At 38.3% G+C, this 27556-nt stretch overlaps 1 protein-coding gene and 1 pseudogene across 3 annotated transcripts in view; one reads left to right on the forward strand and one right to left on the reverse strand.

The window, feature by feature from the left end:
- The window catches only part of GALNT13 (polypeptide N-acetylgalactosaminyltransferase 13), a 446823-nt gene that overhangs the window by 373827 nt on the left and 45440 nt on the right, over window positions 1-27556 (reverse strand). For all 3 annotated transcript variants that reach the window (XM_045575393.1, XM_045575392.1, XM_036421744.2), the window contains exon 3: window positions 7527-7772. In XM_045575393.1, coding sequence (XP_045431349.1) covers window positions 7527-7668 — 142 coding nt within the window. In that variant the 5' untranslated portion in view covers window positions 7669-7772. The remainder of the gene's footprint in view (window positions 1-7526; window positions 7773-27556) is intronic.
- Window positions 10359-11605, forward strand: LOC118709318 (annotated as a pseudogene).

Here is a 27556-nt window from a genome sequence, read left to right on the forward strand (position 1 = left end):
CTACTTCACAAATTTTTTTTTTGGGGGGGGGGGGGTAGGGGGGATTAATTGAGTTAACATCTGTACATTAATAGAGTAGTTAATAACTTTTGATCGTTATTATTATTGGCTAATGCACTTATCTTTGTTTACATCTAAGCAGCAATTTCTTATTTTCCCTTTTTTTTTTTAGAAAGAAAATTTAATTTAATTTCCTAACCATGTACAATATGTTTAAGATTCAGGATCAGCTACAGAATGGTATTTTCCTTCCCTTCTTAAATATGATAACTTTATACCCCTACTGCCCTTGTGATGAAAAGGCCTTTCTGCAGTTTCTAAGCAGACAGCTTCCCACCATGTCACCTCCATATCACCAATTTTATATCAGATCACAGGTTACTATGGACTAATCAAAAGTTGATACTAAAATAACCCACTTTCCATAGTTTTATTTTAAAAAAAAAGTAGTTAGGAACATCCTTCATTTGGATACTAGCATATAATCATTTTATTATATAGAAAGCAACTGAGGCCCAGAGAGGTCAATTCACTTGCCTGAGGACATAGGCCCTTAGTGAGGGAGCTAGGAGTAGGATCTGATATTGTGCAGTGCTCGTGCAAACCTGCAAAACAACTTCAAAATTTCCCAGTGTTTGTAGGTGCTCTGCAGCCATGCTGGACTTTTTAAATAAATACCTATTTACTCAGCTGTCTATTCTAACTCTTCCAACCTGGGAGTAGCACCACCTAGTGTGCCATGCCAATTAGGAGTTAGAAATATCCTCCAGTGCGTTTTAGTTCTAGGTGGCCCCAGAGTGGCATAAAAGAGTTAATGTGCTCTTCTAATTACTACTTACGTTACCAAAAAGCACTCCTTATAAAGCAGGAAAGGAGTCAAGGAAAACTACTGTACATTGAAACAAGTCTACATGCTCCCATAAGGTCTTTGAAATTATCTTTTTTTATAGCATCTTTCAATAATTAATACATAAGATGGTAATGCTGACTCAGTTACAAATATTCAATGATATTAATATATTCCATGTACTCCAATTCATAAAGAACATAATCCATTTTAGGGGGGAAAGGCCCACAGAAGAGATGGTTTTTTAAGTTTGATATTTAGAGTTTAATAATGTAGCCAACTTCCTATGAAACAATTCCATCCAGTGGCTTAACAGGTGTCTCAAACGCAACATGTCTAAAATAAACTCAACATCCACCCTTAAATCATCTCCTCCTACATTCTCTTCACTTTCAGGAAATTGAATCAACTAACGCCCTGTAAGAAACTTGAGACTTGTCCTTGTCACTTCTATCTCCTACACACATCAGAGTCAGTCAAGCATCTAGCACTCATGCTCCCTATCTCAAATACCTGTTCATTTTACCCGCTTCTTTCATACCTCACTGCCACTGCTCTGCTCCGAGCAGGCAACACGTCCTGAACAGAATTCATGAAATGCTGTCACAGCTTCCGACCCAGCCTCCTGAAGAGACCGGTTCTCCTCCAATTCACTGTCCTAAGCAAATCCATAGTGATCTTTTCATAACACAAATGTGATCATGTCTGCTTTGCCTTTTAAACCCATTAAGTGGCTTCCCAATTTTTTAAATCCTTTCCGTGGCTCTTATTCGTTCATTTAACCATCTATTTGATGTGATAAACACATCAAACTCAACAGGAAACAAACCTGGAACCCTAGAAATGACCCACATTCAGCCAAAATGTTCACCCCTATCCCATGCTCCTGTCTCTCCTGACAGGAGTCAATGTCCTAAATCCCATATTAATAATTAGCCTCCTTGTTTTATGGAAAACCTCATTGCATCTGGATATGTCCCTAAAATATATATTTTCAAATTTTAGTTGATTTTACCTTTCAAATTGTATCATGCTATATAACATCTTTCAGAGACCTAACTTTTATACTTAACTTAAAATTATATTATCAAGATTTACCCATTTTGGTGCAAATCAGTGCAATTCATTCATTTTGATTTCTATATACTAATTCCTTTTATTGACATACCACTGTTCATCAACTTTTCCATTTATGGAAATATGGGTTATTTTTAGCTTTTCATGTTATGAGCAGTAGTACTATGAAATATTTGTGTATGTGGAACAAATTATGTTAAGTATATAACTATGAGCAATGGGTCATACACAAATGTTCAGATTTCAAAGATGATGCCAAACTGCTAAGTAAAATTATATTAAAAATGTAGAGATGCATCATTTCTAACAATTAGTATTATTAATCTAATTTTTGCCAAATGAATGGATATAAATAGGTAATTGTAGCCTTGGTTTATATTTTCCTGATCAAAACTGAAGTTGTATGTTTCTTCACAAGTTTTTTTTTGCTAGATGTGTTCCCTTTCTTAAGCAGTATCTATTCATGTCTATTGCCCATTTTTCTCCTATTGGATTATTTGGCTTATCATATTAGTAATAGGAGTTCTTTCTATACATTTGATAATAATCTCTTAGTTGCATGTTTTTAACTTCTCTTTTTAAAGTTATAGTTGAATTAACCAACTTTCTCAATTTTAATACAATCAAATTTATCTATATTCTATTTCTGATCAAATTTTTGTGTAATGTTTCAGAATTTTTTAAATATATTTTTATTGATTTCAGAGAGGAAGAGATAAGGAGAGATAGAAACATCAATGATGAGAATCATTGATGGGCTGCCTCCTGCACGCCCCCTACTGGGGATAGAGCCCACAACCTAGGCATGTGCCCTTGACAGGAATCAAAACTGGGACCCTTTAGTATGCAGGCTAATGCTTTATCCACTGAGCCAAACCAGCTAGGGCCAGAATTTTTTCTTAATTCAAGATCTAGTAGATGCCTACATGTTCCTGCTAAAAAGTTTTAGTTTTGTTTTGACATTAATACATCTAAAGTTTATATTGGTTTGTGACATGAAGTAAACATTCAATTTTATCTGTTTTCCACATGGATTCCCATTTTATTTTCAGCTCCACTTATTGAACAGCCATTCTCTTCCCCATTGATGTGCAGTGCTTCCTTTGCCATGTACTGAATGTTCCAAACATGTGTACATCTACTTCTATTCTGCTCCACTGGGCAATGTGCTCACCATTTGTGTCTTTGTGTCCCTTTGTACCAAAACTACTATTTAATCACTCTAATTTTATAAGACTTCTATATTTTTCTCCTTAAGAAATATCCTGGGTATTCAATAACTTTTATCATTTCATAAAGATTTTAGCATTTTTTTTCTTTAACTAGTTATTTCGTATTTTAATGTTTTCAACCTAAACCTAAATGCCACAGTCTGTGAAATTTTATCTACTACCTTAGATCTATTTTCCTCTACTTAGAGCATCCCTCTTTGTCTTCTTAATACTCATTATACACATTATGCTTTTCAGAATTTCTAAATTACATTTTTCAAAGAGAGTGCGACAAAGAATGGGAAGAAATTGTTTACTCTGCTATTGACTATCAGCTTCAAGACAGTAGTAAGGATCTCAGGTCCCTTATATCTCCAGGTCTTACCACAGACACGTAGTGGGCACTTAACAAATTATTTTTAAAAGAGTTACTTCCTCCTTTGGGGTCTCATCCAGAAAAACTGCTCCTCCTCGTCCCCTACTCTGGACCCTATTTACCTTGGACAGCAATGCCAGGTGGAGCCTCATTCAGACCTTTCAGTCTCGTTCTCCACATTTAGCAGACATTGATACAAAAATTACTGAGAGTCAATACTCCCCTGAAGGGTTTATGTACATCATCTCATTTAATTCTCAAGGAGACCATGTAAAACAGGATTTAATTTACTTTCTCTCAGTTTCCAATTTTAAGTGAGAATATCATTTTGTTAAGGAACTAGAGGCCCCTTGCCCAGGAGCCAGTAAGTCCCCACTCCCCACCCCAGCTGCCCAGGAGCTGGCAAGTCCCCAATCCCCAGCCGCCCTGGAGCCAGCAAGTCCCAGCTCCCTGGCCGCCTAGGAGCCTGCAAGTCCCTGATCCTGGGCAGCTTGGGAGCCCAGAGCCAGCACATTCTCACTTCTGTCTGGAGCACCACTCCAGTAGCTCCCTCCAACCCCCACACCTTTCCTTCATAGCAGACTTCACACTGCTCTGCACCTGTATATGTAAATTAACCTCTATCTTTGATGGGTTAATTTGCATGTTCACTCTGATTGGCTGTGGGTATAGCAGAGTGATAGTTAATTTGTTTCTCTTTTATTAGGTAAGATTTGCAAAATGTCACATAACCAGTTCAATGGGGAGGAAGTAAGAACCAGGTTGTTCAACATAGCCTAGGCTTTAAAATATTTTTTAAAAAATATTTTTATTGATTTCAGAGAAGAAGAGATAAGGAGAGATAGAAACATCAAAAATGAGAGAGAATCATCAATTGGCTGCCTCCTGCATGCATCCTACTGGGATTTGAGCCCACAACCTGGGCATGTGCCCTTGGCCAGAATCAAACCTGGGACCCTTCAGTCAGCAAGCCAATGTTCTATCCAAGCCAAACCAGTCAGGGCAACAAAGCCTAGGCTTTTAACCCTGTGGTAATCTTGTTACATCTCCTGTGAGCTCAGACGTCCTTAGGTTTTTGCTCAGGATCTTTTGTTGTTGTTGTTCCTTTCTTTTTTAATTGAAATATAATTGATATATAACATTGTGTAAGTTTAAGGTATGCAACATTTAACTTCATAGGCACTTAAATAATTGAGGATGTGATTAATAAATGAACATTTCTCAAAAAATTAATTCATAGTGTATGCTAATATTGGTTACTTAAAAATTGTTTAAAATTTAATGTTTAGAACTAGAAGGGATCTTATAAACCATCTCATCCCAAACCTTTATTTTAATAACTAGAGGCCCGATGCATGAAATTCCTGCAAGAGTAGGCCTTCCTTCCCCTGGCTGCCAGCACCAGCTTCCCTCTGGTGCCTGGAACCTGTGCTTCCCTCACAGACCTGGCTTCGACCAGAAGGATGTCTAAAAGGACATCTGGTCTAATTAGCATGTTATGCTTTTATTATTATAGATTATTATAGATGAGAAACAGATCCCCAAAGATTTTTATCAAGTAAAAAAAGGCCTGTTTTAGCTTATTTTGAATATGAACATTTCAGGTAAGTAAACTTTGCACAACATCATCTGCCTGTAAATAAAATATATTCTAAATACATGGCACAAATTCTAAATGAAGTGACATTCTGAAAAAAATAACTAAAAATAGAAAATGTAACTAAACTCCCAAACATTTAAGACAAGCATAACATACAACTAAACAACTCTTAAAAATGAAGAGAATACAGCTAAATTTCACAATTTAAGTACAAGGCCAAATTACTATTTTTGAATTGTATCATTACAGTTCACATTTTTAGATTTAAGACTGAGCATTAAGAACTTAAATCAGCGAGACTGTACTTTTTTGGTACTTGTAGAAAAGGCTATTATAATTTTGCTGAATCAGATTATAACATTTTCTGTGACCAATCTACATGTCTCCTTCAGCAAATGACAAAGTGATCATTCCAAACTAATATAATTCATCAAAACACATTTCCACTTTCAGCAGCAACTGAAGTGATTCAAACAAAGAAGCAGAGAGGGCTGATTTGTTCTAGGATTTTAACTAAAGAGCAGCAAATCAAACCCATGTTCATTTATCAAAATCTGATAGACTCATTATGTTCTCTACTTTGAATAGTTATAGTATAAATGTATAAAAGATGCATATAAAATACTTAAATAGCTCAGTAAGTTCTGAAGTACTTTTTCTCAAATCTTTGAATAGTCAAAAATTATAGTGAGAAAGTTAAACTAATTTTGGATAGAGGAAGATAATTAGAATTTCTCAGATTGAGTAAGGGCATTATTGTAATCTAAAAGCAAACTTAGGATGTACTAAATACATTTGACAAAAGTTAATATTTTGGAAATGCTCTTCTGTGTTTTCCTAAACCTCAACAACTATATAATACCTATGAAATTCTGTTTATTAGAAAATTAATTAATAAATAACTTCAAAAATATCTATAACAATGAAAGCTGATGACATTCATTAAATAAATATAAATATCAAGTAAGGCATTTATATTCACTCTTCCTAAAGGTACAAACATTTCAAATAGGACTCAAAGTTCACCTTTTGTCATATTTATGAAGAAAGTTTTGCTAAACAGAATTAATGTAAAGTAGACTTCAAAGAAAAAAAGTTTTGATTCAATGAGAATAAAACTAATTTCAAGAACCCTTAAACGCTTTAGAAGCATTCATTTACTACGAATATCCTTATAGTTGACAAAAAGCAGAGAAAATTATTTGCACATCCCCCGAGGGCTCCTGGACTGCGAGAGCCCTCGGGAGTGTCCAATAAATCCCCATTCATACACATCACTATGCTTCTTTGGAATTCACGCTTCTCTAGTCATTGAAACTGGTCCCAAATGAGGTAAATATTGAGTTAAAGTGACTATCATATACTTAAGTTTATCATTTGTCCTTAATATCTATATATATAAAAGCCTAGGTGACCATCACAACCAAACGACTGGAACAACTGGCCGACCAGTCGCTATGATGTGCACTGACCACCAGGAGGCAGACACTCAATGCAGGAGCTGCCCCTGGTAGTCAGTGTACTCCCACTGGTAAATGCAGCTGTGGCGGCAGGAGCCTCTCCTGACTCCGCAGCAGTGCTACTGAGAGGCAGCAGCAGGAGCAGCAAGCTGGGATGAGTTCAAACAGTTTGACAGATGAGTTCAAACAGTGTGGCGCCTCCTCCCTGGCCGCCTGCTGCTTGACACACTGCTACATCCCTTGGGGGATGTCCAACTGCCTGTTCAGGGATCAGACCTAAACTGGCAGTCAGACATCCCCCTAGAGGTTCTGGATTGCGAGAGGGTGCGGGCCAGGCTGAGGGATGCCCTCCCCTTACACAGAGGCCACCCCTACATGCAGGAATCCGTGCAATTTGCCTCTAGTAGGACAATAATCTGATGGCCCACAGGCTGGATTTGGCCACAAAAAAATGTATTTTCTTTTAAAAAGTGTTTGTTTGTTTTTTGTTCGTTCGTTTGTTTTATTATGTTTGGATGTCTTTAGGGGTGTCACGCACAGTTCAATTTTGCTGCAGTTCCCACTGTATCACTTTAATAGGTTTCTTTCTTTAAGTTAAATGCTTGTTCTCTAAGGGCTTTTGCTTCTGGAAGCCTACATTTAAAATTCTGTCCAATTTGAATGTTTGCTGAATTATTCTTTTCATACAGTCCCAGAACATAGAAATTATTAGAATTGGAAAGTTGCCTCAGAGGTTACTTCATTCTTCTCATTTCTTTCAACAGGAAACTGTGGCCAAGAAATGTAAAGTAGCTTTACCACAGTTAAATGTACATTAATAGTTCTGCCAAAGTGTTCTCTAACTCAGTAAGCTGTTTTCAAAAAAACAACCCTATTTTGAAGTTTCACGTTTTGTCATGAGTCACCACCATTCCCTATTTCTATAAAAGTAACATTTATTTCATTAAGCACTTACCCCTGAGAGCAGGTAGAAGGGATCTCTCCTTCTTGTCATCACATTTGTTACATTCACTGAAGTACAGGAGTAAGAAGACATCAACCAGAACCCACATCAGCGAAGTGGCAAGGACCACCTTGCAATAAACAAACCTCCTCATGTCTTGCCTTGATTTCTAGTTAACAAACTGACCGAAGACAGATGCTACTGTGATAAATCCAAGCCACAGGGGTGAACTCCAGCATAAAAGCAAAATGCATCCCACTGCATTAAAAAAAAAAAAAAAAAAAAAAAAGGAAAAAAGAGAAAAGAAAAATTTATTACAATAGTTTGTTTGGCAGACAGATATAACATGAAATATATCAGTTACTTAATGTTTTCATATATATGAGTACTTGGCTTTCAAATTCAATGTTAAAAGTCCAAACAAATGAAAGTTGTGAGCAAGCCAGGTAGCTAAAATTCAAACAGCTAATCCTAGATATGCTATTACTGTGCTGGGCCCTTAGCAACTATTGAATTTCATCAGGTTGTATTCTCTTCTCAAATTGCTATCATAACACTCTGTAGAGCACCGGATTGTCAAATAGTGCAGTTCTGGCTTACCCTGCTTCTGCACTTTGAAGGAGCCAATGCTGCTGAAACAGGAATCACCTGGAGTACTATATATATTGTAGAGGCTAAGAGTTGGTCTTTATACACAGACTAGAGGCCCAGTGCACAAAATCCGTGCACATGGTGGTGGGGGTGGGGAGTCCCTCAACCCAGCTTGCTTTCTCTCGCAGTCCAGGAGCCCTTGTGGGATGTCCAACTGCTGGCTTAGGCCCTAAGCCAGCAGTTGGACATCCTTAGCATTGGCACGGAGGTGGAAGAGACTCCTGCCACTACCACTGCACTCGCCAACCGTTAGCCCAGCTCAGGGCTTCTCGCTGAGTGGCACTCCTCCTGTGGGAGTGTACTGATCACCAGGGGCAGCTACTGCGTTGAGCATCTGCCACCTGGTGGTCAGTGTGCATCACAAAGACCAGTTGTCCCACCATTTGGTCAATTTGCATATTAGCCTTTTATTATATAGGATAGGCTTGTGTCTTCTTACTTCATATTTGTGGAAGCCTTTTTATGTCTTGTTTTCATTTATGAAATGAGAATAACAATTCCAAACCTAAAGATTTGCAATAAGGAATAAGTATGATAATGCTTGTAAGCCATCTTGCAGATACAGTAACATATAAAAAAAAATTTTCTCAAATTCTCAGAAAGGGCAATTATATGAAGCCATCAATTATTAAGCCTTAAAAACTCCATCTGGTTTTCATGGAAAGTATCCGCAACAAATGTTTATTTTAGAATGGGCAGCATACATTCAAAAAATACTACCAGAGGAGAAACAACAAATTAGTTTAGAGTGACTTAGAATAACCAGAATAAGAATTCTAAAAGGCATAGCAAAGAACTGTGCACAATTACTGAGAGATATTCAACAACAGTATAGGGTTAATTCCATACACATTTGTTCTATTTACACTGCATAAGAGAGTAAGGACCTGGTTGATTGTATCTTTACAGGATATATTCTCATATCATTTGCTACATTTAAAATAATATCAACTGAAGTATAAATTTATTGATGTGAATCAATAACATAATTTTCACAGTATACACAGTATACCTTTGGGGAGAAGAGCCATTAAACACAAAGGCACTCAGAATATTTCATAAACATTTGTCCCAAAATTAAAACATTACAGTGCAAATTGCTGAAGCGGAAGCTCTTTAAGTTAAAGGCAGCTGCCTTTGTATCAAAAGCAACACAAATGCTCTTGCCCTGCTACAACCTAAACAGATTGTAACAAATTCAAAATTTATATAAAGTGACAGTTTAGAAAATCATTATGCCAAAAGGTTTACTTTTAATATTTATATAAAATTTACATTTATTCAGCATTGTGGTTTTTTTGTTTTTGTTTAAAAATAAAGAAGCAAACTGCACAAATTTAAGAAATACATGATATTTAGAGTTTATTTTCTGCTTGTTATTTTTCTTGAAAAAATTCCATGCTAATTATTTATTTCACTTTTACTTTATTGCTCTGTAAAGATTACAGCTAACCTTTGGAACTGAGCCTCTAAGCCTGATAAGGGAAAAATGCTTCTCTATATATTTCCTACATGTATGCTTTACTGAATATGAATGTGAAATTACTCAAGCTGTCAAATTTTCTGTTTTCCTTTGGTGTAAGAGGTCCCTTCAATTTATTGTAGAAAAAAAAAAAAAGTCCTAGAAAAAGAGTATATATAAGACTGATGGTTACCAGATGCCCATTCCCAGATTTATAAGGAATACCTTAAAATAACAGATCCTATAATAAAGTTTCTATCTGTAATAATGAAAGCGTAATATGCTAATTGGACCGGACTTCCTTCAGGATGACATTCCAGACGAAGCCAGGGCTTCCAGGGAAGCCTGAGTCCCATGTGTCTGCCGGCCGCCTGGGGGAAACCCGGGTCCCAGGTGCCAGAGGGAAGCTGGTGCCAGCAGCCAGAAGAAGGAAGGTCTACTCTTGCACAAATTTTGTGCATCAGACTTCTAGTGTATTATATGAAATCCTTTATTATAAAGATGGATAAAAGAGACATAAATACCACCATTCTTAGCTATATCATAAAGTGCAAAGATGACTTCAGAGGGAAAGATACATGATGATATAAGCAGAGGTTGAAATGATGCAACCTGAACCAAGGAATGGGGATGGAATTGGCTGAAAAACAGGAATAGATTCTTCTTTAGGACCTCTTGCGGTTCCTTTGAACTTTCAACACATTGAACTGAATCCTAGCCTATGAAGAAGAATGACACTAACTGTAGCATCTGCTTCTCTGGATACGCTTCCTTCAGGAAACAAGAACTTTCTATGGGATCTCATGGACAGAGCGGCTACAAAGAAACCTTGCTCTTTAGAAACTGCAAGAGCTCCTTCCCTGGGAACTGATAACGCTTCTGACAGAGCAATTTCTGCTGCAGGAATGAGTAACCATAGAAACAGCTCCACAGGCCCAACACCTGAGTGCTCTCTGCTATCCCCTCTGACACTGCCCTCAAAAATATTGTAAAAGTTATTCAACCCAACCTCAGCAACAAACATCTATTATGTCCCCTCTGGATTTTCATGGAATGAATCACAACCAACAATATTTCTAAATCAACACATCTCCAGAGTGTGCAAGCTTTCCTTCCAGCCTCCTGCTAACCCACACACCTCTTCTGTCAACAGGGAAGGAACTAACCATACAGATAACCTCTCTCAACAAGAGGACAGTGATCTCCCAAAAGAATGTGATCCTGTGCTATTTGCAGACCTTCTCCTTGGATGCTCTCCAGCCTATAAGTCCCCTGAAAATCCACTTAATTTCTAAGAGAAAAGAGATGAACATGAAGGACAAGATGAAGTCATTTTGGCCAATTAGTCCCCATTGGTTCTCAAATAGTCTCCAATAGAAAATAACTCAGAACCTTTAGTAAAGAAAATCAAATCCACAGTGGTCAGTAGAACAATTTTTCACACAAAAAAAGAACAAACATGTCAACAACCATACCATTGTTGGGACAAGAACAAGCAGGAGTGGATCTGGGAATGGAGACTACTGGGTTATGAACATGGGGGATTTGTGGAGAGAGCCTGAACCCTGGGGAGAATGTCATTGCCAAAATCCCTGATTGACATGTATTTATCAAAAATGTGTCTAAATAAGATATCATTGCCTATCCTTCAAATGAGAAAACATCAAGAGTTAACTAGAGTGATTCTTCAACCGATGAATATAATTTTAAAGGGAATTCCAAAAGATCACCACCATTCACTTCAGAATGGGAAGAAACTGACAAAATAATGAGTTTGATCGATGTTGGAATTAACAATAAACTTGGGGAAATAGATGGTGAGGCCACAAATGTGGCATCCTGTTTCTTACTGAGCTTTCTTGACCCAACTCCTACAAGCTTCTGCTATTTCTCTATGATCTCCTCAGGAATTTGCCCTACATCCCACTTATGTGGCATTTCGTTTTGTGCTTCATTTCCTTGTGAAGTTCTTTCTTAAGTAACTTTTGTAATCCTTGCCAATTTTTCCTCATTGCAAACATGACAGATTGTTCTATTGCTGCTGCACTTTGGGAAGTGTTTTTGCTTGAACCAGTCAGAAGCAACATTTTTTGACCAAATCAACATTTGACACTATGACAGTCAGTTATAAAAGTTCATGTTCAAAATCACCGATAAGGTATATTCTCAACAGAGATTAATATATATATATATATATATATATATATATAAGGGAACCTACATTTTTATTATGTTACTAGAAGCCTGGTGCACAAAAACTTGTGCACAGGGTCGGGAACTGTCCCTCAGCCCTGCCTGCTTCCTCTCGCAGTCCAGGAGCTCTCGGGAGATGTCCAACAGTCAGACATCCTTAGGGTAGCCACGGAGGCAAGAGAGGCTCCCTCCACCACCACTGCGCTCACCAGCCGTGAGCCTGGCTCCTGGCTGAGTGGCTCTTCCCCTGATCAGCAGGACATAGCTCGAGAGTTCAATGCCTTCCCCCTGGTGATCAGTGCATGTCATAGTGTCCATTCAGTCAAATTGCCTATTAGGCTTTTATTATATAGGACTGGAGTTCTATCTATTACTTGTCAAACTAAATGCTATGTCTATGAAGAATATATAATCAATAAAATCAGTAAAGTTTTAAAATATTGACAAGATCATGATCTCACCATTTAATATGCTGACTTATTCAGTAATGTACTACCGTGTTTCCCCGAAAATAAGACATCCTCCGAAAATAAGACCTAGCGCATGAAAAGATAAGACATCCCCTGAAAATAAGACCTAGCACAACTTTGGGAGAAAAAAATTAATATAAGACACTGTCTTATTTTCGGGGAAACAGGGTAGTATATAGTAAAAATATTTATTGTAAATAAAGCTCATCAATTAAAGCATTTAAAGAACAAAGTATGACACTATTTCATTTCATGCCATTTATTTCTTAAAAGGTCAAAAATAGAATGTTTTCAACATTTTCTCTATAGGTTTAACAGCATGACTTAAGAAAAATAATGTTTAATTAAGGAAAATTTGAAATATTCACAAAAATAAAGAGTTTAATATTATAAACACTTACATACTCATCACCTAGCTTCAAAACCTGTCAACATATGACCAATATATTTTACTCTATAACAACCATTCATTTCCTATACACTCCCAGGGTCGTTTTGAAGAAAATCTCAGACATTACATCATATCATCTGTTAATATTTTGTGTAAAACTCTAAAAGATACATAATTAAGAATATAACCAAAATACCACTATCACACCTACAGAAAAATCAAACAGTATTTTTTTTTCATTTTATTACTTTTTGTATTAAATTTATTGGGATAGCATTAGTCATTAAGATCAAGGTTTCAAGTGTACATTTCTATGACACATGATCTATACATTGCATTGTGTGCCCACAACCCAAAGTTAAATCAAACAGTAATTTTTTAATGTCATTCAAGATCCCCTTGGTTTTTACCTCTGAATCCGATTATCCCATGATTTAATTTTTAACCTTTAGTTGGTTTGAATCAGGTTTCTATTAAATATATTATGGTTGGTTGATAGGTCTCTTAAGGCTCTTTTAATATATAAGTTCACACTCCATTTCTTTTTATCTTGTTCCTTGAAATTTATTTGTTGATGAAGTCATGCCAAATTTTTAAAAACCTTATTTTATGGGCTCAATAATTTCTTATGTAAAACTTGGCTTCTCTCAAAATATGAAAATCTATTTTAAAAATAATTACATCTCTGTATAAAGTAAAGGCAGTACCATAACAGTAAAACAAAACAAAATAAATAAAAACAGCCAACCAAAACAAAAATCAAGAAAAAAAAAGTAAAACGATGACTTTAGGTAGGCATTTTGCCTCTCTGTTTTTCATTTTCTCTATTTTATTTTTTTTTTCATTTAAAAAATATATTTTATTTGTTTTTTACAGAGAGAAAGGGAGAAGGATAGAGAGTTAGAAACATCGATGGGAGAGAAATCTCAATCAGCTGCCTCCTGCACACTTCCCCCTGCAACCAAGGTACATGTCCTTGACTGGAATCAAACCTGGTACCCTTGAGTCTGTAGGCCAACCTTTAATCCACTGAGCCAAACTAGGTAGGGCATCATTTTCTCAATTTATAATCCTGGTGCACAAATTCGTGCACATTGAAAGGAAATTAATTAGAAGAAATATTTTAATATCATTATTCACTCTTTCTTTATAATAGAAGTATCAATCAAATTCATGATTGACAATGACAGATCAAAACATGTGTGTAATTGGTGCCAGCAAGAGCTTTATATGTATCGTGCATGTGTGGGTCAACTTAGCCTTTTTTATAGATAAACTTGCTTAATTAGACCTGTTTTCTGATATAGCTAAACTTTTTCCAGCCCAGTGAAGCACCCCAACTTCTCTTTCAGGTAATTGTCAGCAACACAGCAATAAATATCAATAGGATCCATATTATTACTGTAGATCATACAGGGAGAACAAAGGGTAAAATACTTAACTGTAGCAATGTTTGACTATATTCTGAGCAGTGAGAAAACCTGAAGTCATTTTCAAGTTCCACCATTTCTTATTTCTTTTCAGTTGGGTCAAGTTTCTAAACATTCTAAATTTCTGTTGTCTTGCTAATGAGAAAATAAAGTTCTCTTATCTACCTACTCCAGGAATTCTGTGAGGATCAAATGAGATGAGGCATGGGAAAATGCTTCACAGACATTTGGTTACCATGTAAAATGTTTCCACTTGGCTATAAAGCAAGCTGGGTTCCTGGGCTAAAGAAACTCCACAGAGGCTCAATGCTAGGGAGAGGAAGCCACGTGTTGCTACATGGCATCATTACCCAACACCCACAGCCACCATTTCCTAGCTGGGCTGGACTGGGATGGGCGGTGAGTCACATTTTGTGCCATGGGATCTTGGTAGTGTCACCTGAAATTTGGTGGGGTATTATTGCTTCCATGTGGTGGTGGGGCCTGTGTCCCACTTGGGGGAATCAGAGTGTTGGTTTGTCAGCACCAGATCCGTGGTGTTGTTTATTTTTAAATGGCTAATGCACATCACAGCAGCTCTTGCATTGAGCATCTGCCCCAGTAGTCAGTGCGCATTGTAGCTACCAATCGGATTGACAGCACTTAGCCTTTTATATATATGGATATATTCTATCCCATCCATTTTACAAAATAATGTGCTTTAAGCAGAATAAATAATGTGGACATTTTTAAAAGAAAGGAAGAATATTATTATAATAGAAAAATCTGAAATCATTCAATATTAAATATTAAAATGTCTAAGATAAGTCATTTCCTAAAAGCCTAACAGTAGAAGTTATTGAGAATTTAATTTTAACTTTCACTATAATAAAAAGCAAAAATCATATCTTATTACCATTTCAAGAATTATTTAAGTTATTCTAATTCCATAACTTGCTAGAACTATACATCAAGACATTAATACGAGAAAAGTCTAACATTAGTATTTTATGGGATAAAAGTACGTTGCTGTTTAAATTTTTATTTATGAAATTGTCTTTTCTTATATATTGTAAGGTTTTAATTCCACCTTGAAAATATACTGCATGCTATCATTCACAAATGCCTAATCTACTGGCACTTGTTAAAAAGTAATCTTGGATATTCTGTTCCAATACCCTTCACATGAAAACAGAAATGGCTGGGCAGAAGGATGGTACAATATACACAGTTAACACTCCCCAACATAAGCACAGTTGGTGGCCCAGGTTTATTTAAGAGAATCAGCATCTGTATTATGTTTTTCATTCAGCAAGCCCCTACTTATTTGCAAACACTGTTCTGTCTCTCAAACCAAGTCCAAGTCCTACAATATCCCGGGCTTGCCAAGCCCATGTGGAGCATGACCAACTTTGCATAAAAACTACTGGTTCTTCTATCCAAAATTACAACCCTTTTTCTAATTGTTTCAAGACCTTCTTGGCACAGTTATTTCCCTTTAAAAATATTTCTGTAGGTAGAAAAAATTCTAGAGTTAGAAAACTATCAAGAACCATCTTCCCAGTCAAACTGTCTTTTCTTTTCTTCCTGCCCAGTAAATAATAGTATCAGCAGTATATTCTGTGAGATCTTACATGATTTCTGTTTGAAAATATACACCATTTTCCCTATCTTTATCAAAATGGACTTCGCTTATTTTTTTTTAAAGTAAAATCTGAATAAAGTTTAGAAGTTTGGTAACTATGTTATTAAAATAAAAATAAAGACATTTTTGTTTTTGTTTTTAATTAGAAGTTACCCTTTATCTGAGGAGTCTAGTTTAGTAATGTTAAACTTGTTTTTATATGTAGTCATATACTTTCTTTTGTAGAAAACTGAATAATAGGTGCAAATTTATTCAGTCTATTTTATGAGGCTGTGCTGATGCTGCAAAAAGGATCCTGGAAACTAGCTAAAGACTAATGTAAATGTTCCCAGAAGTTTAGAAACCCAACACACTTTAAAAGTTGGCTATGTGGGAGCTTCTGTGAATTGGTGACTGTATTATTTTGCAGAATTTGGTTTAGAGACCGATAAATCAGATGAGTAAGCACTGAACAAATACACTGAATTAGCTACAGGTCTTATTCACAGGAAGACTGATCTTTGTATGAAGGGAGATCTAAAATGAAGGTGAACTTGAAGATTACACCTAAACTAAAGGATCCTAAACTAAAGGGTCTAAAACTACACCACACTGAAAGATATAATAAGAGACAGAGAAACAAATGAAGGCAAAGTAAAATAAATGCCTTTCATGGAAAAAAAAGATGGAATGGGAGCAAGAAAGTTATATAGGCCTTCATTTGCATTTAAACCAAGGAAAAATTAAATATTTGTAAGATTTGACTATTAGAAAGCAACATAGCTTAAAATTTATATTTCAGAGTTACAATGCCATGATTTGAATCTGGGTTCCAACACTCACTAATTATATGGCTTAATTCAAATTATTTAAATGATCCATGCCTCCCTTTTACTATTCACAAATATGAATAGCTACTTTATAAGGTTAAGAAGAATATTAAGCTAATTAATATATATAAAGCTCTTATAACAGTGTCTAACTCATAAGAGGGGTTCACTATATAGTACCTATTATTAGTAGTAATGGTAATATTGTTATCATCTTGAACCTCATAAAAAAAAATGAGGATTTATTGTTCTTTGATTTTATCTCTTTTTTTTTTCTTAAAAAAGACCTTTTAACATTTCATGTAATACTGGTTTGGTGGTGATGAATTTCTTTAGCTTTTCTTTATCTGGGAAGCTCTTTATCTGACCTTCAATTCTAAAAGATAGTTTTGCTGGGTAAAGTAATCTTTGCTATAAGTCCTTGCTTTTCATCACTTTGAATGTTCCTTGCCACTCCCTTCAGGCCTGCAAAGTTTCTGCAGAGAAATCTGCTGACAGTCATATGGGCACTCCCCTGTGACTGCTATTCTCTTGCTGCTTTTAAGATTCTTTGTCTTTAACCTTTGACATTTTAATTATGATGTGTCTTGGCATAGGTCTCTTTGAATTCATCTTTTTGGGGACTCTCAGGGCTTCCTGGAGTTGTATGTCTATTTCTTTCACCAGGTAAAGCAAGTTTTCTGTCATTATTTTTTTCAAATAGATTTACATTTTCTTGCTCCTTCTCTCCTTCTGGCAACCCCATAATGTGAACGTTGGTACCTTTGAAGTTGTCCCAGAGGCTCCTTACACTATCTTCTTATTTTTGGATTCTTTTTTCTTTTTGCTGTTCTGACTGGGTATTTTTTGCTTCTTTATTTTCCAAATTCTTGAGTTGAATCTCAGCGTCCTCTACTCTTCTGTTGATCGCTGAAAATTATTATTTTTTCAGTGAGTATTTCCTTTATTCTGACTGGTCTTTCTTTATATTTTTGATCTTCTCATTAAGTTCCTTGAAGTTCTCACTAAATTCATTGAGCATCCTTATAACCATTGTTTGAACTCTATATCTGCTAGTTGTCTTGCTTCCATATTATTTAGTTCATTTTCTGGAGATTTTTCCTGATTTGTGGCATGTTTCTGTGGCTGTTACCTTGTGTTTGTTTCTATGTATTAGGTAGATCTGTTATGTCTCCTGAACTTTGTAGAGTGTCCTTGTGTAGCAGGTATCCTATAGGGCACAGTGGTTCGGCCTCCCCAGTCATTTGAGCTGGGCATTCCTGGTGTGTCACTATTTGAGCTGTGTGCACTGTCGTATTATAGTTGATCCCTGATAGCTATAGGCACCACTGGGAGAAATTGATCCCCAGGCCAATCAGTTTTGAAACAGCTGCTGTGTAGAAGCTGACACAATGGAGCAAAATTTGATTTGGTGGGCTTTGGTGCTAAGTCATCCCCTTAAATATGTCCCTTGTGGAGATGGTAAGATTTTAAACTGGTGTGGGTCTAAGTTGCTGACAACCATTTGCACTGGCTCTGGGGCTTTCCATAAGGTATAAAGTCAGCCTCTGCCTGAGCCCTGCCCAGGACCACCCCGCATGATCTACAAAGCAATCTGTAGATGGTTGCTACTTGTGTTAACCTTGTAGATACCCAGAAGAGGCCATGCTGAAAGCCAAAGAGGTCTGCTGCCAGGTCTGCTGAGGCTTTGGGTCACTCAATGAGAGTTATACAGGGCAAGCTGACACCAGCTGATGATTGTTTGAGAGATTTTATGAAAGTTCAAACATGAGGCAAGATAGGACAGTTGTATAGAAAAGCCACTGGAAATAGCTTAGATGAGCCTGCAAGTTCAGAGGAGTGGGGTGTCAGGGAATCACTAGGGTAGGGCAAAAAGTCTGAGCCAGGTTGATGGAGACTCAGATATGGTGCCTGTTTGCTGGCTCTATGATGTGGAGGGGCCTAGCAGAGAAACACTGGCTTCTTGTCAGCCCTTCTATCTAGAAAAAAAGCTGCCCCTCCTGCTCTTGCCATGATTCCAGACAAGTTAGTTCCTCCCTGAATGTCCCAGGTTCCTTTAGGCTGCTGCCCCAGCACTATAGCTCAGAGGGAGAGAATCTGAATAAGTCTCTGCATGGGCCCTTTAAGAGGAACTGCCTGGGACTCCAGCAGCCTTCATGTTACTCAGTCACAACAACCACTGGTTTTTACAGCCAAAAGTTGTGGGGAATTATCTTCCTGGTATTGGGCGGGGGAGCTTGGTGTGGATCAGGGTCCCCTCACTCCTCAGGGAAACCTCCACAGAGAAGATATTCATCCTGATTTTTATCTGCTACATGTGGGTGTGGGACCAGCAGGTCCCATCATTCTGCCCTGCAACTCCACCCATTCTATTACGTATGTCAATGTGCTTCTTCTCTAATTCCTTAATTACAGGACCTCTGTTCAGCTGTATTTCAGGTGGTAATGAGTGATGGTTGTTCTGTATTTTAGCTGTAATTTTGCTGTGGTTGTGAGTGACAGCGAGTACTATATTTACCTATGCCACCATCTTGACCAGAATCACCTTCAGCTATTATTTCTATCCTGCTCAAATGTCAAGTCATAGAGAGCTTTTCTATCAACCTTTCTATAGTAATAATAGAGGAATATGCAAAGTGGTCAGACACCATCACTTAAGGACCAATCAGCAGAGTGGGTGAGGCTGTGGGGGCAGAACTCTGGGTCTCTCGAAATTTTGTCCCTTCCAAGCAGAATCCCCTGCAGCTCCACAGCCGAATCCCCATGCAGACCTGGGGTTTACTAAACTTTAAAGAGCTGTTCCCCACACCCCCACTCCCTGTCCCAGGACCATGCTGCCCACAGCAGGGCACCGCGGCAGCATCCTGACAGGCGGGCAGCTAGGGAGAACTGAGTGGGGCAGGGGTGGCAGGGAGCCACGGTGGAGTGCTACAGCTGGATCCAAGTTCCTGGGTGTCTGAGGAGAGAAAGAAAGAAGAGGAAGTGGCCACGAAGCTCTTCCAATCCCCCTGCACCTACATCCTACCCCAGCCCCACACCCCCTGGGGGACAGGGAGGCTGACAGGATGGGGAGAAGACTCAGCTTCAGGGGTAGGGACGTCGCACACCTCTGACTTGATCTCTTCCCCTGCCACTCCTGCCAGGGCGCCCACAATAGCATGCTGGAGATGACCTGTCAGCACACTTGAGGCACCTGGGAGCTGAGGTACCTGGGGCCCGCTGCCTGCCACTACCAGGCCCCCTACACTGGGCCAGGCAAGTCTCTCCTTCCTACAACTCCAGACCTGGGTGGGCGCAAGCCCAAGCAGCCCCCCAGGGTCAGATCCATAGCCCCCAACAGCATTGCCGTAGTCTCCGCAGCCAAATATTAGAAGTAAATTCAAGCTATGCTTGACTTTTAGTTCCACACTGTCTGCCATCTTGCGTCTGTCAGCGCAAGCTCACTGAACCTCTTGGGGGGCCACAGCTAATCCCGCCTTCCTAGCCCACCTGGCCCTGCCCTGGCCCAGCCCTGCTCACCCCTCCACCTCCCCATCACCACCCTACTCCAAGAGATTGGAGCCCTGTCATGAGTACATATGGCTGCGAAATGGCCACGCACCATTTAAAGAATGGCACCAAGTGGGGAGTTTGACAGTTATTCCCCCTTCTGCCTCACCATCCCCCTAGGGCCTCCCCGGCCAGTGCCTCCAGGGATGGCCACTACTGCAGGGCTGCTGGCCTGAGCCTGCCCCTCTGAAGCCTGCAGAACCCTCTGCAAAGCTTCCATAGCTACAGTCCTGGGAAACAATTATGCCCTCTTCCCCTCATCAGCACCTGCTACCTGCGAGGGTACCTGTGGGCTTAAAATAATAATCCCTTTCCGTTTAGACATCGCTCACTTGATGAAACATTTCTAAGTTTATTAGCTCAGAACCTCCTCATGACAACCCAGTGGGGTAGGCAGAGAAGAGATTACAATTCCCATGATATGTGCATATGTATTCAGAAATAAAGCTCAGGGAGGGAAAGTGTCAAGCCCACTGTTTCTCAAGGTGCAGTACACAACCCCCCCCCCCCCGGGGGAGGGGGGGAGTTGATTTTAAGTGGGAGTAATTCGAGAATGAGTTAACAGTGAATTTTTTGCATTTCTTATGGTTCTAGGGGGCCTCATCTACAGTGTATCCTACATAATAAAAGGCCTACATGCAAATGACCAAATAGTGGAATGATCAGTCACTATGATGTGCACTGACCACGAGGGGGAAGATACTCAACTCAGGAACTGCCCCCTAGTGGTCAGTGTGTTCCCACAGGGGGAGCGCTGCTCAGCCAGAAGCCACTACCAAGCATAGTGACAGTGGTGGGAGCCTCTTCCGCCTCCTTGACAATGCTAAGGATATCCAACTGATGGCTTAGTGGACCGAAGGATCCTGGACTGTGAGAGGGCACAGGCCGGGCTGAGGGACTCCCCCCCGCCCCCCTACCTCTCTCAAGTGCAAAATTTCGTGCACCGGGCCTCTAATATAAAATAACGCACCCTTTATTTCCTTACCTCTCTTTATTTTTCTTCTTTGCATGTATCCATCTGGTATATTTAAAAAGTCAATTGGCCTTTATATTTGTTTGCTTGTCCCTCTTAAATAGTAAGCTATATGAGAACAAAAATTCACATCTCTTACATATGCCTTTTCCCACTCTAATATATTGAAGTTATAAATTCCAGTACTAGTAGTTATGGACTGAATTGTGCCCTCCTAAAAATTTTTATATGTAAGGTCCTAATCTCCAGTATTTTAGAATGTAACTATACAATATTTGGAGATAGGCCTTTAAAGAGGAAATGATGGAACTGGAGAGCATTATGCTAAGGGAAATAAGTCAGTCAGAGAAAGATAAATATCACATGATCTTACTCATTTATGGAATATAATAAACAACATAAACTGATAAGCAAAAACAGATCTAGAGACAGAGAAGCATCAATCAGACCATCAAACTCAGAGGGAAGGTAGGGGAGGATGGGGATAAGGAGGAGAGATCAACCAAAAGACTTGTACTATGCATGCATATAAGCCTAACCAATGGACACAGACACCAGGAGTTGAAAGCATGAGTTGGGGAGATGTTAAAGGGAAGGTAAGGACACATATATAATACCTTAATCAATCAATAAAAATAAATTAATTAAAAAACCCAAGTCATAATAAAGCAAATTTATTTTTTTTTAAAGAGGCAATAAAGGTAAATTAGATCAAATAGGTGAGCCTCCATCCAATATGACTGGCATCCTTATAAGAAGAGGGGATCAGGCCATAGACAAACATAGAGGAAAGACAGAGAAGCTGCCACTGGAGGAAACAGACTGTACACCACACAGAGAGCCCTCAAGATGATACCAGTTCTACCAACATGTTGGTTTTAGGCTTCTAGAATCTCTAAGAACAAATTTCTGTTGTTTAAGCCATACAGTCTGAAATACCTTGTTAATGCACTGGTTAAATCCAACTTTCCCGTAATCCACTCTTACATGTAAAGAGAAGAACATGGCCAGAAAAGAAACCCATTCTGCCTGTTCTCTTTTTAAATCTATGAACTCCCACCTTCAGTCCTTGTCCCACTCTCATCTAATCCTTACACAGGAAAGGTCTGGGTCACAGGTAGATGATACCAAAAAAGAGGTTGAGTTTTATTTATTGAGCTGAGACACATGGCTATGGAGGGAGAGTAACAATCCTGACATCTGGGGAGGAAACAGACTGTATCCTACCAGGTGAAAAAAAGGGATAGGTTCCATTCTTGTTCTCCTTGTAGATCTAGCATCAGAGCCTGGCCAAATTATCCCCCTGCCTGCTTGAATGAATCAGGTTCTGCAGCCGACAGTCCGACTGCTGTTTTACTTGTCACCCAAACCTGATAACCTCTGAGGAGAACTGATTTGTAGTCTTCTGCTGGTTTGATTTTTTTTATTTTTTCTGCTGGTTTGAATTTTTAGTAGAGGCATCCATTACCTTTAGAATACAACTATTATAAGTGTCTATCTAGATGCCAACACTGTGCTAGGCACTAAAGATAAAACACATAAACATTCAGAATCCCTGCCTCCTGAGATGGGATCCAGTAGGGGAGATAGACAAGAGCATTGGAGAACGGATAAGAAAGTAAGTAAGTGCAATTAGGAGTGATTTTAGATGTAGAACTCTTATTAACACATAGTTATATGTCATTATTAATGTTGAGAAAATACAGCAACAAACAAAATTATCAGTCATAGGTTGAAAGGAGAGAAACTTCACAGAGAATGTTTATAAGGCAGATGCCATTTATCAAGAAAATTTGTTACAGGTAGGTCTTTTTAGTCACACTTGGATATCAGAATACCTATTCTATGAACATGCCATGAATGTCAAAACCTGAAATGCATGTTAATGAGACTTTACAAGCAAAATATTATCATTGAAACATAATGAAATTAAGTCTTCATAAAGAGAGCTTGTAAAAAGCAATATAAGACCCTCAAAAATAAAATTTTTCTACATGCAATCTAAAAACTGTTCATTATTTATTTGTCTCAGGTATTTAATGTTTGCTCACTATTATTCTAATATAACATACCAGTGGCTTAAACTTGTCTAGTATTGGTTACCAAGAGGGGAAAATAGAAAACTGAAATGTTCAACTGGATATAAAAACCTAGAGATTTAAAACAGTTCCCAATAGACATCTACCAGCAAGCTGGCCATCTTCTGCCATAAATCACATGGTTAAAAAGAAAACAAATGTTTCCACTGAGGCGTCTAACCATTAGAAAAATCTTAACCTCAGCTTCCTAGCTGGCTTTAAGGCTTCTCAATTCTTTATGACTGAAAGATACAATATAAAGAATGAATTACAAGTATTACTTCTTTGAAATGTGTAGAATTATATGGCTATTTCTTTTCTAGATTTTCTTTCCAAAAGAGGAGTGGTCATATGCAGAAAATTATGAAGAAGAATATTAAATTATCTTGTGAAATTATATCAGAGTCTCTCTGTTCCAGCTGGTAATTAGAGGGAGATGAAAAGAACGTGAAGGGGAGTTGAACAAAAGCCCAGAACTCTATGGTACAGCAGGCTCCCAGCAGCATAAAGGAGAAGGTGCAGAAGGGACTTGGCCACAGAAAATTCTAGACGCAAAATAAATTAGAGCTCCTTTCTGAAAGATTGCACAGATGTAAATAGAATTTTGTTTGCATGCTTGATTATTTTAATTCAGTGATGTTTTGCCATATTTGATACATGTGAGAAACATACACATTTCTTAAAACTAATTTTTGAGCCGAAACCGGTTTGGCTCAGTGGTAGGGCGTCGGTCTGAGGACTGAAAGGTCCCAGGTTTGATTCCGGTCAAGGGCATGTACATTGGTTGCGGGCACATCTCCGGTAGGGGGTGTGCAAGAGGCAGCTGGTCAATGTTTCTCTCTCATTGACATTTCTAGCTCTCTATCTCTCTCCCTTCCTCTCTGTAAAATATCAATAAAATGTATTTTTTAAACTAATTTTTGAAAACATTAGCTAGTGAAATATTCAAATTTCTCTACTTCAAAAAAATTTCAATTTAAAAATTGTATTAAAGCTACTATATATTTACTTAGCAGTCTGATTTGCAGCTTCAGTTGTTTTTTCCCTACAACCTTCCTGGTGAAGTTATTAATTATAAGTTATGTGCCTTAAAAGACAGGCAATTAGAGGAAATATGAAAATAAGAATTAAAAATCAGAATGTTGAATTAGTCCCCAATTAATTAACAGTTATGTAAAGTTATTATATCCCCAAAGAATTATAATTCCTATTCTTATTAGCAAAGCACCTTGTCATATGAAATTGCTAAAGATTGTAACTTGTTAATCAATATAAAGAATTAAATATAACAGATTATACAGAGTGGCCAGATTATTATTATTATCTCTGAACGCATAATAATCTGGCCACTCAGTGTACATCTTATATAATAAAAGGCTGATATGCAAATTGTCCACTCGTGTCCACTCAACCAGGAGTTCGAACAGCAGGCATGCTGCCAACTGCCCATGTCCCCTCCCTCTGGCCAGGCTGGCTGAACCTCACCCATGCATGAATTCATGCATCAGGCCTCTAATCTGGCCACTCAGTATACACACACACACACACACACACACACATACTGAGTGGCCAGATTATTATGCAGTCAGATATCATAATAATCTGACCACTCAGTGGATAATCTAACTAGAGGCCCAGTGGATGAAATTCATGCACTGGGGAGGGGCGGGGAGAAACAGGGGAGCAGGACCTCAGCCCAGCCTGTGCCCTCTCACAGTCCAGGAACCCTCAGGGGATGTCCAACTGCCTCGGAGGTGAAAGAGGCTCCCGCCACTGCTGCTGCACTGGGCCAGCCCTGAGCCCTGCTTCTGGCTGAGCCGCACTCCTGCATTGAGCAGTTGAGCAGTTGAGCAGGATCAGGCTAAAACCTGAAAGGTTCCAGATTGTGAGAGGGCTTGTGTGTGTAGCAGAGGCAACATTTTCCCTGGCAAAGGGAAAAACTTCTAATTAATTTAATTGGGGATTTAATTTAATTGTTGTAACTAAAGACCTGTAAATTAAAATGAAACACTACCTTTGAGAAAATTATACTTTAGCAAAGCTGGGATAAATGTGTCCTTTTTCATTTTGTAGGAAGAAATGTAAATTAGTAAAATTATTTTTTGTAAAGAAATGTGATTTATCAATATTAAAAATAAATATTCTTTTGGTGTTGAGTTTTTAAGTTCTTCATAAACTTTGGATATTAACCCTTTATCAGATGCATCAGCAAATATGTTCTCCCAAGTGTCTTTTCATTTTGTTGAGGATTTTCTTTACTGTGCAAAAACGTTTTACTTTGATGTAGTCCCATTTGTTTCTTTTTCTTTTTCTTTTTTCCCTTGCCCAAGGAGCTATATCAGAAAAAAAATATTGCTATGAGATATGTCCAAAATTTTACTGCCATTGTTTTCTTCTAAGATCATTATGGTTTCAAGTCTAGCACTTGAGTCTTTAATCCATTTTTAGTTTATTCTTGTGGGCCAGTGTAAGAAGATGGTATAATTATATTTTTGTTGTTGTTGTTGCTCATATCTACCCAATTTTCCCACAGCCACAAGATGGTGGCACCCAATCCCCTCAGCCCCGCTGCAATGGCAGGCGCAAGGAACGGCCAGGCCCACCCCCAGGTGAATCTAGCCATTCCACGCACCTGCCTCCAGAGTCCCCCAGTCCCCTCAGCCCCCAAGCTGCCCAGGGCGGGCCCGAGGCACAAGCAAGCTGCCAATGGCAGCTGCCCAGCCACCCAGGGCCGCCTGAGGCTCAGGTAACCATGGCCTGCTGAGGATTGCACTGCTGGCAGCAGCAGCAGCAGAGGTGTGATGAGGGCTTCACCTTCCCCTGGTTGCTGAGTCGCCTCTGGACCCTGGGAGCTCCCATACTGTGAGAGGGGGCAGGCCAGGCTGAGGGACCCCGCCCCCTTCTAATGCATGAGTTTTCATGCACTGGGTCTCTAATTAATACATATTTTTCTTTTCTTTTCTTTTTAAAATATATTTTATTGATTTTTCACAGAGAGGAAGAAAGAGGGATAGAGAGGATGAGAGAGAATAATTGATCAGCTGCCTCTTGCACACCCCCTACTGAGGATGTGCCCACAACCAAGGTACATGCCCTTGACCAGAATCGAACCTGCGTCCTTTCATTCGGCAGGCTAACGCTCTATCCATTGAGCCAAACTGGTTTTGGCAGATACTTTTCTTTTTTTATCAATATGTTTTTATTTATTTCAGAGAGGAAGGGAGAAGAAGAAAAAGACAAACATCAGTGATGAGAGAGAATCTTTGATTGGCTGACTCCTGCACACCCCCTACTGGGGATCGTGCCGGCAACCCAGGCATATACCCTGCCTAATCAAACCCGAACCCCTCAGTCCGCAGGTGGAATTCAATCCATTGAGCCAAGCTAGCTTGGGCAATAGATATTTTTTCTTATTAGAATTTATTTTTTAGTCAAGGTTCAAAATCTAAAAACAAACAGCTCCTACATTTTTTCACAGGTTTTGTAGTTTCATGGTGAAAACAACAAAGGTATAAAGCTTAACCATCAATAACATCTGTTTAATCCAAGGAAAAGCTCCATTATTTATGAGGCTGAATGGTTATAATATTTTCTTTTCATTTTGATAAGCATAGTAAATACATTCTAACCACTGATTGACATCAGAACCAATCAGTAGGTGTGCTCCACTCCAAAATCTCTTATCTATTATTTTCTTTGGAATGAAATAGTGTTCAAACTGAGAAAGAAAATGCCTGTATGATTACTTTCCTGCAAAAAAACTATAATCAGTATAAAAATCCTCATATTTCTCATATCCATCTAGCTCCACAGCAATCAGCATTTTATTTTTATTTTTGCTTCACATTTTTGGCAAAGATCTGTACAAAGACAACAATCTGAATTAATGATGCATGGGATTTTTTTCTTTATACCATTTTTGATTGATGATTATTTCCACTTCTCTACTTTTATTAAATTATATTTCTCTTTGATCATATTTAAATCATGTTTCTCTTCATCATATTTCTTATATTCCTTTTTATTCATCTCATTTTCTCTCCGTATTCTCCTCTTTTTCTAATTACAAAAATCACCTAACCTGAATTTTTCCTTTTAATTTGTAATTGGCTCTGCACAGCATATTTGTTAGTTGTTTTTCCATTTGTCAATTATTTTTTCCATTCTTCTCCCAGCTTTCCTGTATTCTCATCTCATTCTATGGAGAAAGCAACATATTGTTTGGCCATTCCAATATTTGTCCATTTCCATTTACCATTTTACAGAAGTTCCTTTTTTCTTATCCAAAGCTTGAGTATATATTCTAAGTTCTTTCTTCATTTCAACCCAAACCAAAATGATAATTGATAATACCTAAGAAAGTGTGTTCTTGTAGTCATTTGCCAGTACTGACACAGTGAAACAAATAAAAA

Source organism: Pipistrellus kuhlii, unplaced genomic scaffold, assembly GCF_014108245.1.
Source record: "Pipistrellus kuhlii isolate mPipKuh1 unplaced genomic scaffold, mPipKuh1.p scaffold_m20_p_7, whole genome shotgun sequence".
NCBI lineage: Eukaryota > Metazoa > Chordata > Mammalia > Chiroptera > Vespertilionidae > Pipistrellus > Pipistrellus kuhlii.